General features: G+C 43.9%; 1 protein-coding gene across 8 annotated transcripts in view; it reads left to right on the top strand.

Annotated features, from left to right (window-relative positions):
- Window positions 1–19736, top strand: part of COQ8A (coenzyme Q8A) — an 84334-nt gene that overhangs the window by 42233 nt on the left and 22365 nt on the right. For all 8 annotated transcript variants that reach the window (XM_072647671.1, XM_072647676.1, XM_072647670.1 and 5 more), the window contains 2 exons: window positions 3016–3399; window positions 6590–6656. In XM_072647671.1, coding sequence (XP_072503772.1) covers window positions 3016–3399; window positions 6590–6656 — 451 coding nt within the window. The remainder of the gene's footprint in view (window positions 1–3015; window positions 3400–6589; window positions 6657–19736) is intronic.

The raw sequence follows: 19736 nt of genomic DNA, 5'->3' as shown, positions 1-19736 counted from the left end.
CACTTTCTCTTTTATTTTTTCATTATTCATATTTTGGTTAATTATTTCGTGATCTCTTACAGTTTCACTGGCTTCACTTTGCCCAAATCTAATTTTTAAGCTGTCATTTTCTTCCTTAAGATTCCGGATTTCCTTTTCTAATTGGTTGACTTTCCTTTCATAACCTTGTTTTTCTTTGATTATTCTTATTTTTTTCTTTAGTTTTTCCTTCATCTCTGTCATTTGGTTTTTAAATTCTTTTTAAAGATCTAAGAATTCTTTTTGGGCAGATGACTCTTTGACATTACTCTTTGGGGGGGTTTCTTAACTTCACTATCCTCCTCTGAAGATGAACCTGGTCATCTCTGTTCCCATAATAGCTTTCTATGGTTGAATTCTTTCCCCTTTGCCTGTGCATATTTGTGGTAATAGCTTGATTTTTGTAATCACCTTTAGCCCTGGGTATGGGGGATGGTGCCTCTTACCCTAGATCTCCAGTTCTTCCCTCCTGCCTGGAACCAAAACCAAACCTCCAACTTCCTGTAAGTGCCCACAACCAGGGCTTTTTGCCCCACTACTGCTGCACTCACTGGGGCGTGTGCTGGATCCTTCCTGCACAGCACACTGGGTTTGGCATTCCTTGTCAGGAGGGGTTTCCAGGGCTCGAACACCCAACTTCCCTCACTATCCCCTGAGCGGGGTTGGGGTAAGTTCCTGTGACTGGGGTCAAGGCAGCCTCTGCTTGTTGTTGAGACTGACCCTAGCCTGGGGGCATTTACTCTCCTCTGGGACCAAAACATGTCCTGGGATTTTTCTTCCTATCTTCCCAAACTGTCCCAAGAAGACCCCTATTCTTACTTATTTCCACCCACACATTGTTCATCCTAAGGTGCTATTTTAACTTTTTTGTGGGGGAACATCTTGAGAGCTTGGAATTTTCTGACCCACTGTGCCATCTTCCCAGAATCCTCTCTCCTTAAAACAATATTGTTGTTACTGTATGTCCTCTTGGTTTTGATGATTTTACTTTTCATTATTTCATTCAAGTCTATCCCTGTTTTTCTAAGATCATCCAACTCATCATTTCTTACAGCACAGCAGTACTCCATCGCAATCATGTACCACGACTTGTTTGGTCATTCCCCAGTTGACAGGCATCTCATCTTCTACAACCTGAGCCTCTTCTACAACCCTACCTCCCCCCCCCCCCCCCACTTATGTCTTCTGCCAAAATAATTTTGTTTTGACTTTGTCTCTATTTATATATACATATGTGTATATGTTATCTTCCTCGATAAAATGAGTTAGGAGCTACTTTTTTTTCCCTTTATGTCTGTGTGCCAGGGACTTAATAAATAGCTGATTGATCAATGACTCTGCCCTTTCCCAAGTCATGTAATGTGTTCCAAAATCAAATTTTCTTTTATCCCCTGATGCTCCCCTTCGCTGGCCACCTGAGCCTTCTGTTACTCTTCCCCTAGGGTTTGCTCCTCTAGAAGGGCCATATGTGACTGTGATTAAGATTGTGCAGATGGGGAATTGGCAGAGTATGGTGAGAAAGAAGAGCCTGAAGTCACCGAGGGTCAGTGAACGGGAATAACATAGGTCTGAAAGTCAAAGATCTGGAACCCTCTCTTGGCTCTGTCAGTGACTACATGACCTTCAGGGAGTCCTGTGACCTCTTGCTATATTTAAAGGCCCTCCAGAATCTGACTCTGACTTACAGATCCACCCTTGCTTTACATTGCTCCCCATTAGTCATAGCCAGCCAAACCAGGCTATTTGGGGGTCTGCCACCTCTAGTCTTCTTGTATTCACATAGGCCTAGAATTTGCTCCTTCCTTATCCTTCACCTCTGTCTAATAGGGGCAGCTAGGTGGTGCAGTGGATAGAGAACCAGTGGAGTGAGGAGGTTCTGAGTTCAAATCTCACCTCAGACACTTGACACTCACTAGCTGTGTGACCTTGGGCAAGTCACTTCACCCCAATTGCCTCATCCTGGGTCATCTCCAGTCATCCTGATGAACATCTGGTCACTGGATTCAGATGGCTCTGGAGGAGAAGTGAGACTCGTGACCTGCATAGCCCTCCCTCACTCAAAACAAAGTTAAGTGCAAGTTATGTCATCATTTCTCTGATGGCATGGTCTTCTTTGGCAATGAAGGATGAACACACACCTCTGTCTATAATCTAATCTATCCCATCCTAGATGGCCCAAGTCTGATGCTACTTCTCCTGTTCTCACTCCCACTGACAGCATTCTCTTCATCCTCAGATTTTCCTAGAACACTTGCCTGGGGGCACATTGGAGGGGTGTCTCTCCTTTGCTCCAATCACATTGTACTTTGTACTTCCTTGTAGATAGTGAGCTACTTGTCCAGAGGTTTTTAACCTAGGGTCTGTAAACTCATGTTTATAGCAATTTCATTATATTTGGTTTCCTTTGTAATCCTGTCTTTTATCATATGCACTTCAAAACATTCTTCTGAGGAGAGGTCAGAGACTGTCAGAGGGGTGAATGACTCCTTTAAAAGAAGTGAAGAACGCCAGTCCTACAGGGAAAAGACTCTTAGTTTTCATCTTTTCACATCCCTATCAGTTATCATAATGCTTTGCTTGTAGCAGGCTTGGATTGATTTGAATAGCTAAACCTTTTGGGAGTGTTTCCCTGAGAGCATTCCACAAATAAGGTACCTTGCTGCTTCACATTACAACCCTGTGAGGTCTCGGGGGTGACAGGTGGTATTAAAGATGAAGAATCCAAAGGTTGAGTGACTTGTCTAAGGCCTGCTGGGAAATTTGCAGTGGAGCCAGAATTAGAATTCAGTTTCCCTGAATCATATGTAATGGGTAGGGAATTGAGGGAGCCTCTGAGAGCAGAAATCCCAAGATGGTCATGGGAGGTCCTGTCTATAGGTAAGCCTCTGGACCAGCTGGCTTCTTGGGCAGCAGTCAGTCCAATACTCGTGAAGACTTGTTTTTCTGTTGGGTCTTCCTCTTTGACTCCTTTGAAACCTTGGTTTGCTTTTTTGGCAGGGTACCAGTCCGGCCCAAGAGCACAACCCAGACACCAGGGATGATCCAGGTTCTGAATTCCACTTCTCAGGGCCAGAGGCAGCAGGGCCCACTCCTCCTCCTCCTCCGTTTCCTGGCCAGTTCCACAGAGAGGGCCCAGCTCCTGCCTATGCTTCAAGTGGACTTTTTGGGGAAGCTGGGGCTTCAGGCCAGCCCTTTGGTCCTGCCTCAGGGAAAATGCATGGGAAACTTTTTGGAGACTCTAGGGACCCATTTGCTACCTTGGTCATGCAGCAGAGGTTTTTACACCAGGACCAGTCTTCTATGGGGGGCCTCACTGCTGAGGATATTGAGAAAGCCCGGCAAAGCAAGGCTCAGACTGGAAACAAGCCTCACAAACAGATGGTATGTGAAAGGGGCCTATTGCAGGGGTGAAGGAAGGAAGGATGGGAGGGGCCGCTGATGGTAGGAGGTCTGGTATCTCTTCCAACTCCATGTTAGAGTGCTTTTCTCTCTGGCATCTGTGGGTCATCAAGGGGGTGAAAAGGCAGGGGGGAGGGGAGGAGGCTGGGGCTTTGGCTGCCAGCCTGGTTTTGTTTTAGTCCCATACTATAGGAAGAAAGGAGAGTTTTTAATTTGTTCTTCTCTGGAGGCCCATCCCTCTCTGCCTTGTATTTCCCTTCATGGATTGCAGTGACCTTAATTACCCAGGGTGCATCAGGTGACAAAGCCTGGGTACCATGTTCCTGTGGCAACTTCTGAGGTGTATGCAGTATGGGGCAGAAAGAGGGAGGTATGGCCCATGGATTTTTGGTGGCTTTACATTCGTCCACAGCTTCCTTTGATAACTGTTTCCATGTCTCTGGCTTAGAGGGGAAGGTGACTTAGCTTATCAGCTTAGTAGTCCTGGAGCTTAGCTTGAGAGCCAAAAGGGACCTTTAAAATCTAGTCCAGCCTGTTCAGTTTACAGAGGAAGAACTGGCCCTCTGAGGGCCACATGGGGAGTTAGCAGCGGAGCCAGGCTTTGAACTCCTGTTCTCTGGCTCAAAATGAGGATAAAGGTGACCTTGTGTAGGAAGCAGTTCAGCTTCTTCTTGGAGAAAGGCTGTACTGTTACTATTAGGATTATTTTATCATCATTGTCATCCCCATCATCATTAGTAGCAATATGACTCTTAGGAATCTGATTCTAACTCCTAAAAGTACAGACCATGTTGTGGAATATATTGCAGCAATCTGGGCTGTGTAGTTATTAGTGTGTAGGCTGGGGATCCAGGACCAGCCCTTTTAAAAAATGGCTTAAGTTTGAGGCCCCCTTCTTTTTCCTCTCCTCCCTCCCCTCAGATCCAAGTGGGTAAGTTTCTCTCATGCTGGGTGATAATAGGCCTTGCAAGGATTTCCTTTCCTTTCCTGACCACAGAGAGGCAGGCATGGAGAAGCACTCTCTTGTCCCTCCTTCCCTTCCACCAGACACTCTGGCAGGTTGATCTTTTTAGGCCAAGTGTGGCAGGGCAGACCTGTAATCCCTGATGCAGAGACTGACTAGTCACTGTCCTGAATTCAGGAGTTCTGAGCTGCAGTGAGCTAAGCCCAACTGGCTGTTCGTTTTTTAAGTCTGGCATCAGTATAGACTTCTCCCAGGAGTGGAGTGGGGGCCAGGAGGAGGGCCTGCTAGACTGCCTAATGAGGAGTGAACCAACCCAGACCAGAAACTGAGGAGGTCAGTAATATTCAGCAATAATAATGCTGATCTGTAGTGGGATTGGCTGGAGAGTAGTTGCTGCACTCTAGCCAAAGTGACTTAGATCAAATGGAATGAGATCTCTAAAGCACTTTGTATGATGCCTGGCCCATGGTAGACACTGTATAAATCCTCTTTAAAAGAGACAGCTAGGAAGCCAAATGGATAGAATGCTGGGCCTGGAGTCAGAAAGACCTGAAGGCCAGTTCAGCTGTATGACACTGGACACGTCACTTAAACTCTGTCTGCCTCAGCTTTCTCATCTGTAATCCTCCCCAGGTGGTTATGAGGATCAAATGAGAGTATATCAATAAAGTGCTTAGGATAGTGCCTGGTATTTCATAAGTATGATAGAAATACTAGCTACCACTAGTACTAGTACTGGTACTAGAGACCCAGTTTCAAAGACAAAAAATAAGTTGGTCTTTTAAAAATTCTTCGTAGATTTTCAGCCTGTCCTTTGCATCTACCCATGAGGAGTTAAAGGCTGCCCTTGCATGGAGAATTGGATAAAGCAATTCAAATAGCCATAGATTAGATAAATCCAGAATTGCTACCCCTCAGCACTGGTTTGATGTCAGTAAGACACTCCTTGCCCCCGGCTCCACCACAGACTATTGCCAACTGAAGGGTGTTCATTAACTTTCTGGAGATCTGGGTTCTCAAAGTGACCTTTTGTCAGTGCTTTGGGCTGACCCCTGTGGTAGTAGACCAACCTCCTTGTCTTTGATCTGTGTGATTTGACTGCCTTCATATTGAAACTTTGGATTATTTTCATTTGAGGACCTGTGACCTGAGAGGCTTTTTCAACAGAAATCCCACGGCCACTGGCTCATGTGTATAATTTCACGCATATCTACTACAAAGTGATTTGCCATGGCTGCCTCTTGAAAGCAGAAGGAAGGGGTGTGGACATGTCACTTGGGGCTGAGGCCAGGAAGGTAGATTATCTCATGGGAGAGGACCATAACCTCTATGTAATGTGCCCGAACCCTTAAGGCTGGGCATAGACCACCCCTCCTTCCACTCCCTCACGTTACTACTTCCAAATGCCATTTGTAGTAAGAAGAAGGAGGTTAGAGATTTAGCAGAGAAGATGGGAAGTACCAGATAGTAGCTGCAGTAACATTTTAGCTCATGGGTATTGGCTGGCTTCATAACTAAGACCATATTGTAGAGGGGACCTCTAGGAGGCCATCTTACCCTTCATTTTACAGATGAGGAAACTGAGGCCTGGAGTGACTAAATGACTTACCCAGGGTCACATAGGTAGTAGTAAGGTTCAAAGGTCTTCCTGACTCCAGACCCAATATCTTTTCTACCGTATTATATCAATTTCCAGACTACCAGGAGAACCTTAGTTTTTGGACTCATAGTAAGTGACAGTTTACTGGAACTGTGTTAATTTTGGACCTTCCAGGTCCTGTGGTTTGCTTGGAGAGAAGTTGTGATCAGCTTTAGGGGTGCTCCTGCCTATAGGAGTTTTTTGGTTAGTGGTTGGTGGGTGCTGATCAGAACCTTGTCAGTGACTCCTTCTCTATGACAGATGCTTACATATTCCTAGACCTGTCATAGGATTGTATTTCTGTATCTCCTTCTGGAATATGACTACCTTTCCTCTCCTCATCCCAAGTCCTTATACTCTATATTCATGGGGTTTAGCCCCAAAACCCTCTGTGGAGGATATGGCATTTTTAGTTGAAGGACAAAGTCTTCTTACATGAGTTTTCTCAGCCCTGTCCCCAGGGGTTGGTGCCTTTCCCTCCCTTATAGCCTGTGGTGGTTAGCATACTCACCCACCTTCCTTGTGGCCCATACTCAACAATTCCATGAGTTTCTTTTTCCTCCTTCCAGTTAAGTGAGCGGGCACGGGAACGGAAGGTGCCAGTCACGAGGATCGGGAGACTGGCTAACTTTGGAGGTAAGATGGCCCTATAGGTCCTCCTGCCTCCTTGACTTCTGCTCTCTTCTCCCTTCTTTTTCTCCTCTCTCTCTCTCTACCCTGTGCTGCCCCCTTGTGTCCCCTACCCCACACATACAAGGCATATGTACACTTGTCTGTCTAGTTGGAATATGGCGTTGGTTTGCTAGATGTTGTTAACATTTATTTAGTGCGCACTACATGCTAGGCACTGCCTGAGTAACCAGGGCAGGAGGCTGGAGCCTGAGGAGGTACTATGCCCAGGATGAGGGCCACAGAGAAGAACCAGGTAATGCTCAGCACAGTCGTCCCCTCTGGCTGCCCGCCCCCATTCTGACAACATTCTCTAGTGGGTAAACCGATGGAGCAGAATGCCGCATGCCTGCTGGATCCTAGCTCTGCTTTGGGGTGGCCTTGGGGGATTGCATGACTATGTCTGTAGCACTGACCTGACACCTGTCCTCAGAGGTGACAGTCATTGTGTCCCTGCTCCCCTTTCTCCTTCACTTCCTGACAGCTTCGCTTTATCTAGTGCTTTACCGTGTACACGGCGCTTTAGACACTTTCTCTAAGGGAGATTTTGCAAATATTCTTTTCTTTATCTTACAAGCAAAGAAACTGAGTCCGAGAGAAATGAAATGAATTGCCAAGTAAGCAGTAAATGGCAGAACCAGGGCTTGAATCCAGGGCCTTTCCTGTATTTCTACATTAGTTTGCTGCCTTACAAGATTCCGACCCATCACTGATGCTTGCAGCCTTCCCTTTTCCTCTCTCCATGATATTGTGTTTTTTTGTGTGTTTTTGTAAATCTCCCCCTAGCTCTTTTGCGATTTATATGTTTGCCTGTCCTGTCTCTGACCCATACTGGCTTTGTGACCTCAGACAAGTCTTTTTTTTTTTTTAATTTATTTAACTTTTAACATTCATTTTCACAAAATTTTGGGTTACAAATTTTCTCCCCTTTTATCCCCTTCCCCCCCCCCCCAAACACCAAGCATTCTAATTGCCCCTATGACCAATCTGCTCTCTCTTCTATCATCCCTCTCTGCCCTTGTCTCCGTCTTCTCTTTTGTCCTGTAGGGCCAGATAGCTTTCTATACCCCTTTACCTGTATTTCTTATTTCCTAGTGGTAAGAACATTACAGTTGATCCTAACACTTTGAGTTCCAACTTCTTTACCTCCCTCCCTCTCCACCCCTTCCCTTTCGAAGGCAAGCAATTCAATATAGGCCAAATCTGTGTAGTTTTGCAAATGACTTCCATAATAGTTGTGTTGTATAGGACTAACTATATTTCCCTCCATCCTATCCTGTCCCCCATTACTTCTATTCTCTTTTGATCCTATCCCTCCCCATGAGTGTCGACCTCGGATTGCATTCTCCTCCCCATGCCCTCCCTTCTATCATCCCCCCCACCCTGCTTGTCCCCTTGTCCCCCACTTTCCTGTATTGTGAGATAGGTTTTCCTACCAAAATAAGTGTGCATTTTATTCTTTCCTTTAGTGGAATGTGATGAGAGTAGACTTCATGTTTTTCTCTCACCTCCCCTCTTTATCCCTCCACTAATGAGTCTTTTGCTTACCTCTTTTATGAGAGATAATTTGCCCCATTCAATTTCTCCCTTTCTCCTCCCAACATATTTCTCTCACTGCTTGATTTCATTTTTTTTTTTTAAGATATGATCCCATCCTCTTCAATTCACTCTGTGCACTCTGTCTCTATGTATGTGTGCGTGTGTGCATGTGTGTGTGTGTAATCCCACCCAGTACCCAGATACTGAAATGTTTCAAGAGTTACAAATATTGTCTTTCCATGTAGGAATGTAAACAGTTCAACTTTAGTAAGTCCCTTATGACTTCTCTTTGCTGTTCACCTTTTCCTGGTTCTCTTCATTCTTGTGTTTGAAAGTCAAATTTTCTTTTCAGCTCTGGTCTTTTCATCAAGAATGCTTGAAAATCCTCTATTTCATTGAAAGACCAATTTTTCCCCTGAAGTATTATACTCAGTTTTGCTGGGTAGGTGATTCTTGGTTTTAGTCCTAGTTCCTTTGACTTCTGGAATATCCTATTCCATGCCCTTCGATCCCTTAATGTAGAGGCTGCTAGATCTTGTGTTATCCTGATTGTATTTCCACAATACTTGAATTGTTTCTTTCTAGCTGCTTGCAATATTTTCTCCTTGACCAGGGAACTCTGGAATTTGGCCACAGTGTTCCTAGGAGTTTCTCTTTTTGGATCTCTTTCAGGCGGTGTTCTGTGGATTCCTTGAATATTTATTTTGCCCTCTGGTTCTAGAATCTCAGGGCAGTTTTCCTTGATAATTTCATGAAAGATGATGTCTAGGCTCTTCTTTTGATCATGGCTTTCAGGTAGTCCCAAAATTTTTAAATTGTCTCTCCTGAATCTATTTTCCAGGTCAGTTGTTTTTCCAAAGAGATATTTCACATTATCTTCCATTTTTCCATTCTTTTGGTTTTGTATTGTGATATCATGCTTTCTCACAAAGTCCTTAGCCTCCATCTGTGCCATTCTAATTTTGAAAGAACTGTTTTCTTCAGTGAGCTTTTGAATCTCCTTTTTCATTTGGCTAATTCTGCTTTTGAAAGCATTCTTCTCCTCATTGGCTTTTTGAGCCTCTTTTGCCAGTTGAGTTAGGCTATTTTTCAAGGTGTTAATTTCTTCAACATTTTTTTGGGTCTCCTTTAGCAGGGAGCTGATCTGCTTTTCATGCTTTTCTTTCATCTCTCTCATTTCTCTTCCCAGTTTTTCCTCCACCTCTCTAACTTGATTTTCAAAATTCTTTTTGAGCTCTTCCATGGCCTGAGCCCATTGGGTGGGCTGGGACACAGAATCCTTGATTTCTGTGTCTTTGCCTGATGGTAAGCATTGTTCTTCCTCATCAGAAAGGAAGGGAGGAAATGCCTGTTCTCCAAGAAAGTAGCCTTCAATAGTCTTATTTCTTTTCCCTTTTCTGGGCATTTTCCTAGCCAGTGACTTGACCTCTGAATATTCTCCTCACACCCACCTCGCCTCCTGATCCTCCCAGCCAGCGTTTGGGGACTGAGATTCAAATGCTGCTTCCAGCCTTAGGGCTTTTGGCAGGGGCAGGGCTGCTATTCAGTGTGAGAATTAAGTTCAGGTGGTCAGGTCGGGGCAGGGCCACCTCTCAGGCTCAGTTCCCTCAGGGGGTTTATGCACAGACCTTCCACAATGGATTCAGGCTCCCGCCAGCTTGGGGAGTCCCGGTCTGCAGCCGCCTCTCAGCTTCTACCTCCCCGGGGGGCCCGAATCATGGGGGCACCCCACTCCCCTCTCAACCCTCCAAAGAGACTCTCTCACCGACCCCCGTCACCTGTGGGCGGAGGGACTTGTGCGGCCACTGGAGATCCCGTCCCTGAAGCCTGCTCGGGTCTGTTTCTCTTGGTGCCGTGGCCGCAGCAGGTCTGGGCTGGGCTAGGCTCCGCGTCTGCAGCGCAATGGACCTTTTGCGAGAGGTTTGCAGGTCCCTCCAGAACAGAAATCTCCCTCGCTCCAATATTCCATGGCCTCTGGGTGTAGAATTCGCCGTGAGTTACTCCCCTGTAGCCGTTCTGTGTGTTGTGGGTTCGGAGCTATGTGTATGTGCATCTTTCTGCTCCGCCCCCCTCAGACAAGTCTTTAAATGCTCTGGGCTCCTGTAAGTGGCAGAACAAGTACTGACCTGCGTGGGTAAAGAGCATTTTCTTGTTTTGGAGTTGGAAATTATGGGTCCAGTCGCTCTTCTTCTCTTTTTATTTTTGCTTCTCTCATCTTCTTCCATGGCATGTCTGCCGGAGTTCTGGATAGTGGACAGTGCTCTTGTGCCTTCCCAGTCACCAGTGGAGTGAAACAGGGCTATGTGCTCGCATTTCAGCATGATGTTTTCAGCCATGTTGTCAAATGCTTGAAATGAGGATGAACACTGCATCAAGGTCAACTGTCATACTGATGGTAAATTCTTCAGTTTGAAAAGGCTACAAGCCAAGACCAAAGTGGAGGGAGTGTTGGTGCATGATTTTCTGTTTGCGGATGATTGTGCACTCAGTGCAGCCTCTGAAACTGAGATGCAAAAAGGTATGGATCAGTTCTCTGCTGCCTGTGCTAATTTTGGCCTAATAATTAACACCAAGAAAACACAGGTGCTCCATCAGCCACCACCACACCATGGAACCATTGGTTACAACAAATGGAGGAGTTTTGAATGCTGTGGATAAGTTCACTTACTTTGGTAGTGTACTTTCCAGGTACTTACCATTGACAATGAGGTTGACTATGCACCGCCAGAGCTAGCTCAGTGTTTGGGCGGCTATGAAAAACGTTTGGGAGGGAAGAGTATTAGACTGACTACCAAGCTGAAGGTCTACAGAGCCGTTGTGCTGGCCTTATTGTTGTATGCCTGTGAAACATGGACAGTCTACCAGCGCCATGCCAGGAAACTTGAGTTGCTTCTATTTGAACTGTCTTAGGAAGATTCTGAGGATTACCTGGCAGGATAAGGTACCAGACGCTGAAGTCCTTGCTCAAGCTGAACTGCCAAGTACTCAAACTATGCTTCAGAGAATGCTACTCCAGTGGGCTGGCCACGTTGTTCAAATGTAAAATGTTCACTTGCTAAAAAGACTATTTTATGGAGAACTCACATGGGGCAGACGATCACATGGCAGTCAGAAGAAGTAATACAAGGACACTCTCAAGTCTCTCTCAAGACCTTTGGATTTGATTGTGGGGCATAGGAGACACTGGCACAGGACAACTCAGCATGGTGTGCCCGCATCAGAAAGGGTGCTGTACTCTGTGAGCAAAGCAGAATTGAGACAGCACATAATAAATGCAGGATGCACAAATTTGGAGTATCCACCCCATATATTCACACAGACTACTTGTGCCCAGTCTGTGGTAGAGCATTCCAAGCTCGTATTGGTCTGATCAGCCACAGACGGACACACTGAGACTTCAATTTATCATGGTGAAGTCATTTTGGTCCTGTTCGAAGGTGAAAGATAACAACCAACGAAGCCCATCAAGGACAGAGCTTGTGCCTTTTCCTTTCTCATCCTCCTTCGTGTCTCCCTACTACTCACCATGGCATAGCAGAACTTTCTGCATCTGCTGACTCTTCATAAATTTAATTTGAATAAGACTTTCAGAATTGTTGGAATGGGGCTCATCCCATGTGTTGGGATTTATTTAGAGGGAAAAAACACTCTTCTGGGAATTAGAATTCATTTGAATAGCAATTAAATCCTGGTGAGTTTGACCTCACCCTCAGGAGGGAAGTGACTAAGGAGGTACAGTCACAAGTATACAGGATATTATTGTTGGGTGGGCAACAGTGGCTGCCTAGGAAGGGGAACCCACCTTAATAAGATTAAGGTGTGATCAAATTTTTTGGGGATAGAACAAGGCATCAGGCCTTTGATTAGGTGTGTGTGCGGATTCCCATCGTGACCTTTGCCATTTAAAGTCCAGTTTGATGTTCTGCCCTAATTTTTCTTCCTTACTTTTTCTTTTGGTGCCATCTTGCCCTGTTTAAAGTTGTTGCCCAGGCCAAGTAGTTCAGATAACCACAAAACTCTGAAATGAAGCCATCTAACAGTAGCTGGCTCCTGCGCTCCCACTTCACTCTTGCTGAGGGGCGCATCTACAAGTGTTCATTCAAGGCTGCATTGTGGCCAGCACAGACCCAGAGGAGAGGAAAGAAAGATGCACCTGTGATGCCTCCAACTCAGCCATGCTGGATTTTGAAATCATCACTCCCATCCCACCTTCTGCGGGGAGGCCTTTCCCGGCCCTTCCAGCTGTCAATACTTTCCCCTTTCAGATTAATTTATCCCTGCTCTGCCTAGATCTTGCACATACCTAGTTACTGACATGTTGTCTCTATTAGAATGTGAACTCCCAGAGGGCAGGGATTGTTTTGTTACCTTTCTTTGTGCAATGTCTCTCATGTAGCAAGCACTTAAAGATATTTTAATAGTTTGATAATAGTTATTGGAATCAGAAGGGAGATGGCCTTAGAAATCATCCTCATTTTAGAGAGAAGAAAACTGATGTCCCAAGAGTCACTTGCCAAGGGACACAGACACACAACTAGTTGGTGGCAGAGCTGGACCTAGAATATACTGAGTTCTTAGTTAACAAGCATTTAAGCACTTATATAGTAGGGAAGGGATGGAGAAAGGACAATCCCTGCCCTCAGGGAGCTTCCATTCTATCAAGGGAGATTTTTTATTTATATAGATGTGTGTGTATATATATTTATACATATTTACCCCATAAAATTACATAGCATTTACCTTACGTAATATATAATACATAAAATTACATATAAAATTTATCACATATAAAATACACACATGCACACACGTATATATTAAATAGGTGTGTATTCATATATTTATATATCCTCCAAGCCTTAATATAAGGTAAAAAAAAGAAATTTTCTAGGGGAGGGTACTCCTGGCTTGGGGGATTAGGATAAGGTTTCTGTTTTCACTCTTTGCTTGTTTTTGTGCCCCAGTCCCTTCTCCTCAAGTACTTAGACTTCTCTCCCCACTCTTTCCCACCCCTTCACTGGCCCATGGGCATATTTAGTGCTCTCTCACATTGGGGCATTTAGAGTTGAGCCTAGGAGGAAGAATTCCTGGGATTCCCTGGATGAGTCTCAGGAGTGCTAGGCTTGCAGAGATGTTACAGAGGTAGAAAGCAAGCACTTTGGTATAGATTATATGTGTTCTTGAATCATGCAAAGTGTTTTCACATTAGCCAGGTTGCAAAAGAAAACACAAACCATAAAAAACAAGGATAATAAAGTAAAAAAAGTATGTTTCCATCTGCATTATGACTGTCCTTTCTTCTGAGGATAGCATTTTTCATCACACATTCTTTGGAATTGTCTTAGATCTGAGAATAGCTTAGGCATTAACAATTGGTTCTTGTACAGTATTGCCATCACTGTGTACAGTGATCTCCTGCTCTGCTCATTTCACTCTGCAGTTCATGTAAGTCTTTCCAGATTTTCCTGAAACCATCCTGTTCATCATTTCTTGTAGCAAGTAGTATTCCATAAGACTTGTATACCCCAACTTATTCAGCTGTTCCCCAATTGCTGGATATCCCTCAATTTCTAATTCTTGGCTACCACAGAAAGAGCTGCTATAAATATTTTTGTACATGTAGGACCCTTTCCTTTTCCTTTGAGCTCTTTGGGATATATTCCTAATAGTGGTATTGCTGAGTCAAAGGGTATTAATAGTTTTGTTGCCCTTTGGGCATACGTTCAAATTGCTCTCCAAAATGGTTGGATCATTTCACAACTCCACCAACGGTGCATTGTGTCCCCTTTTTTCCCATATCCCCTTCACCATTGGTTGTATTTCTTTTCTGTCATATTAGCCAATCTGATAGGTGTGAGGTGGTACCTCAGAGTTGTTTTAATTTGCCTTTCTCTAATCAATAGTGATTGAAAGCAATTTTTTCATATGACTACAGATAGCTTTGATTTCTTCTTCTGAAAAGTTCCTGTTGATATCCTTTTAACATGTTATTAATTGGGAAATGACTCTTATTCTTGTAAATTTGACTTATTTTTCTACATATTTGAGAAGTGAGGCAATTTCTGATAATCTCTGATAAGAGAAACTTGTAAAAATTTTCCCCAGCTTCCTGCTTTTCTTCTAATCTTGGGAACATTGTTTTTGTTTGTGCAGAACCCTTTTAATTTAATATAATCAAAATTTTCCATTTTGCATCTTGTAATGCTGTTTCTTTTTTGGTCTTAAATTCTTCCCTTATCCATAGATCTGAGAGGTAAACTCTTCCATGTTCTCCTAATTTTCTTATGATATTACCCTTTATGTCTAAATCATGTACCCATTTTGACTTTGAGATGTTGGTCCATTTCTAGTTTCTGCCAAACCGCTTTCTGGTTTTCTCAGAACTTTGTGTCAGATACTGAGTTTTTGTCCTCAAAGCTTGAATCTTTGTGTTTATCAAACACATTGCTATGGTCTTTTACCACAGTGTGTCATGTCCCTAATCTATTCCAGTGATCCACCACTCACATCTTAGCCACTCCCAGATTGTTTTCATGATTACCTCTTTGTATAACTGCTAAGCCACCTTCATTCACATTTTTTTTTATTGATTCCTTTGATATTCTTGACCTTTTGCTTTTCCAGATGAATTTTGTTGTTTTTTCCAGCTCCGTAAAATAATTTTTGGTAAGTTGATTGGAATGGCACTGAATAAGTAAATTAATTTAGATAGAATTGTCATTTTTTATTATTGGCTTAGCTTATGCATAGGCAAGTAAGACTTTTCCAGTTCTTTAGATATGACTTTATTTGTGTGAAAAGTGTTTTGTAATTATGCTCACATAGGTCCCCAGTCTGTTTTGGCATGTAAACATCCAAGTATTTTATATTTCCTGAAGTCATTTTAATGAAATTTCTCTTATTATCTTTTCCTGCAAGACTTTGTTGTTAATATGTAGAAATGCTGATGACTTATATGGATTTCTTTTATATCCTGTAATTTTGCTGAAGTCATTAATTATTGCACTTAGTTTTTAGTTGATTCTCATGGACTCTCCCAAGTGTACCATCACATTGCCTGCAGAGTTCTAGTTTTGTTTCCTCATTGGCATGATCTATTCATGTGATATTTAAAATTAACTGCTTGTAAGCCTTCCTTTTAATGCTGTATTCTGTAGTTTTGTCCACAGCCCATCATTTAAAGACTACATAATCACTTCCTTAAAAAAGTTAGCACTAACTAGTTACCCCTCTCTACTCCACCCCCACTCTGGGATTAAGTTGTTCACATCTGGTAGCTAATTCACTGAGGGCAATTAACTTTTCTCCTATCATTTATTCCTGGGTTTGGGTTCTCTGTTTTGCTTTATTTTTCTCAATCCAAAGATAATTCTCCTTGGTAAAGAAAATAGAAGATAAGAGTTGAGTAATTCTACCTTCTATCTTAGATAGTGCAATACAGTAACTCTTTTTAGGTGCCTGCTGTGTGGAGAACACTGCTAAGTGTTTGGGAACCACAGCTGTTAGATGTTACCATGGGATGTACCTCTGGCATTGCCCACCTCTTTCTTTGATTTTCTTGTTTTCCCAAATATAACTTTTAGAGAAGCCTTTTTTTGGTTGTTGTCAGCATTCACCATCAGTCTCAGCAGGATCTAACTCTTAGATATCTGGACTTTATTCCTGCAGGAACACTTTGCATGTATCCTTATTTACCTGCCCTAGGTTCCATCTTCTGCACATGTTGTTAAATATATACATATGTATATGTAAAAGTTGGTCACCAGGTTCCCTGTCTATTTACATCTGTCTTGTTAGTCAGCTCTACTTTTTCTTCCTCATTGGTGGAATTTTAGTTTTTATCGTCAGATCAGTTTGTATGCACGACCTATCTCTTGAATTCACATCCTCTGTACAATTTTAGCTCTAAAATCTTTCAGAGTTGTTTGTGTTCATAGCATTGTTGTATATGGTTCTCCTGGTTTCACTTGTATCAGTTCAGAAAAGTCTTCCCAAGTTTACTGAAACTATCTGTTGTGATACTTCTTATATCACCAAAATATTTTATCACGTTCATAGACAGTAATTTGCTGTTTACCTTTCCATAGTTGGTGGGCACTCCCCATAAGTTCCAACAAGTAGAGCTGCCATGAATATTTCTGTACCTATCAGCTCTTTTCTTTACAGTTATAAAAGAGTGAAATTATTAGCATCTGTGTCCCATCTTCTTGGTATCCTTTCCGTAAAAAAGAGGTAGAAGAAGCATTATTGGGAGTCAGACCATGGGCTTACGCTAGCTAACAGTGCCCAGGCCATTAGTGTCCTTTGATTGTCCTCTGATGGCCTTGAATCCTGCTTTCTGCTCCTGGCTCCCCTGAGCATGTGGCTATGATAACCCACACCCCAGAGACCCTCTGGGATTGTTTTGTTTGAATTGTGTTTTCATGGAACCGCTAAGGACGACAGGAGGACGTTGTGCCTGAATCTGGCTGGGCAAAGTATGCTGACTTGGCAGTGCCTTCCAGCAGCAGAGGCAAGGGCTTTACTGGTTGCACCTGTTTGTTTTATTCCAGGGGAAGTGGATTCCATGGAAATAGGTGATGGGGTTGTTTGAGCTGCCTTCAACTTCCAATGCCTTCTCTGCTGACTGGGTTCCCATTGAGCTCTTCCCCCTCCCTTTTTTGGGGGGACTTCCAAAGCAGTTATTGATGAAGGGTCACTTTGTTTTAGTGGAGTAAGCTGAAACCAAGGGTCAAGGAGCGTTTGCTGGGAGGTCAGTGCCAGCCAATAACCTGAAAGCATACTTGCAGGGCCCAAGGGCCTGGGCTGTCCAGCCTTCTCTTTCCATCTTTAAAGGCAGCCAGTATGATGTGGATTAGACACAGAGGAGAACTTCCAGATTATCCAGAGATTTCGAGTCTTTTTTTTTTTAACATATGACTTAACAAAGCACTTTTGTGAATGTCACTTCTGTTCCTCACAGCAAGCCTGAGAGGTAAATTTAGAATAGGTGGTCTTACCTTCTTATTCCCAAGGAGGAAGTACAGACAGCGAAATGAAGTTAGTCCATGGTTTCTTAATAGAAAGTCTCCTGACCCCTGGGTCAGCCTGGCCACAGAATTCATTCTTTTTTTTTTTTTTCTTTGTCTAAACAGGGACTTCTTAACCTTTTCTGTAACTCTCCTCCTGCCTTTGACAGCATCTGATAAAGCCTATGAACCCCTTCTCAGAATAATGTTTAAAAATGCATAAAATAAAATATGTAGGATTTCAAAGGATACCAGTTATTTTGAAATAAAGTTGTGATGTTTTTCCCCCCTCCTCCCCTCCAAGGTCACAGGCCCCTGGAAGGATCCCTCTCTAGTAATCATCTATGAAAAAATAGGCTCAGGGGAGTAGAGTGACTTGCCTTGAGTCACACAGGGTGGAGGGGCAAATCTGGGACCAGTCATCATATCTCTTGACTTCCAAGCCCAGTCTTCTTTCTTCTGGACCTCTCGAGTTCTGTTTATCATTGTTCATGACTGTTCTTCCTCACCCAGCTCTGGGAACTTGGAGGTCAGATTCTAGGAGCTCCCTGGACTAGTGTGTGAAGACCTCCGTAGAGAGCCTTCCTCTTTTCCTTCGCAAGAAGATGCAGAGTCTCATGGGCCTTCTTCATTCTTGAGGTGGTGGGGGAAAGGAATGTGTAGGAACAAAAATGCCCTGGTGGCCCTCTCAGTCAGCACCCTGCTCCATGTGAATTCTTCTGATGTACTGTGGCAGGGGACACATGATCTCTGTGAACATTTTCTTTACTATGTTGTACTTTACGGGAAAAAGCCATATATCACTATGTCAGTAAGTCCCTTGCTAAGTCTGGGGTTTCTTGCAGAGAGGAAGCTGGACCTTGTACAGATTTCTTTTTTGTTTCTTTGGACTTTGTCTTCTTTTGGTCAGCTAGCTTCCTTTTGGGGATAACTTTTTTTGTGGGGGACAAGAGAAGGATTTAAAAAAACAACACCTTTCTCCAGGGTTTGACAGGGATGGCATGGTGAACCAGCCTTAGGAGCTTTCAGAGTGATTCTGAGGGGCCTGCAGGATGGCTGTGGGTTGGAGAGAATAACAGCCTCCCTGAGTTCTGTGCCAGCATGAGGGGCCCAGATACTCACGGTTTGATCAGGGATAATTTGTGCAGCATGTTTTCCAAAACTGAATCAAAATCTCTCAGATTAGAAGGGACTCGCAAGGCCATTTAGAGAGTGGATCAGTGTACCCGTTTGCTAAAGTCTGTGTCCAATCCAATCCTTTGTTCTCTAAGCTGATTTATAGGAGAATGTTGCTGCCCTTCAAGGCCTCCAGGCTAGTAGAGGAAATGATATATATCAAGCTCATACAATTTCTCATGTTGGTTATTGGTCCAGATTGTGCTCCACTCTGGCCAGTCAGTCTGTCAGCAAACATTTGTTAAGCACCTGCCATGTGCAAGGCAGCCCACCAGGAGTTGGAGTTACATGTACAGAAGTGAGATTAACTGCTCTCAAGAAACTTGCATTGTGTCAGAGTATGTTTGTGGAGAGGTAAGGCTAAGTCTCTGATAATGCCCTTGGTGCATGAAACCTCTCTTGAAGGGGGTAGTGCCATACCCGAACTTTGAGGAGGATGTAGTCTGAAGAAGCAGGGGAAGTGTTTCGGGCATTGGGGCCAGTCTCCCCAGAATCACCAGGGCAAGATGGAAGGAATATCATGTCAAGGAAGTGGTGAGTAGGCCATTGGGATGGATTGATTCATTCTTCATTCTGATCAGTCAGCAGGGATTTATTGAGCACCTCCTGTGTGCCAGACTCTATGCTGAGCATGAGTGAGACAAGATCCCTGAAAGATAAGGAGGAATCAGCTTGTGGAGGCTCAGTGCCAGAGAGAGGAGGTTGTCTTATCTCAGCGGGCATAGGGAGTCTCGATCCTTCCTGAGCATGGTCAGACCTGTCCTTTAGAAATATCTGTTTGACAACTTGGTGGAGGAGGAAGAGGTCAAGTCCGAGGTGGCCATTGTGGTATTCTGGACAAGAGGTTACGAGAACCTGAACTGCAGTAGCTGTCGTGTGAGTGGAGATAAGGTGATGATCTAAGAGATGTACAGGGAAAATGGACACAGTGGATTGGACGTGGTAGTGAGGAAGAGGGAAGAGTCAAGGTTGACTCCAAGACTATGAACCTGGCTGGCTAGAATGGCGGTGCCCACCACAGAAATAGGGCAGTTAGGTGGAGGGGGTGGAGTTGACGGGAAAGAGAACACTTTCAGTTTTGCACATGTTGAGTTTGAGGTGCTATGGGACATGAAGGTGGAAGAGGCCAGCAGGCCACTGGAGATAGAGAATTGGAGCTAAAGAGAGAGATCCGAGCATAAGCAGAGCTAAAGCACATGGTTAAACACCATTGTATGCAGTGCTGGCACCTCATTTTAACCAAGGCATTGACTGCTGGGGCAGCATAGGAGGGCGGCTGAGGGCTTACCCTCGTGAAGTTCCTGCCTTGTGAAGACCAGAGGGT

Source organism: Notamacropus eugenii, chromosome 2 (assembly GCF_028372415.1).
Source record: "Notamacropus eugenii isolate mMacEug1 chromosome 2, mMacEug1.pri_v2, whole genome shotgun sequence".
Lineage (NCBI taxonomy): Eukaryota > Metazoa > Chordata > Mammalia > Diprotodontia > Macropodidae > Notamacropus > Notamacropus eugenii.
Note: the sequence above shows the minus strand (reverse complement) of the source record. Positions and strands in the feature narration are given on the sequence as shown.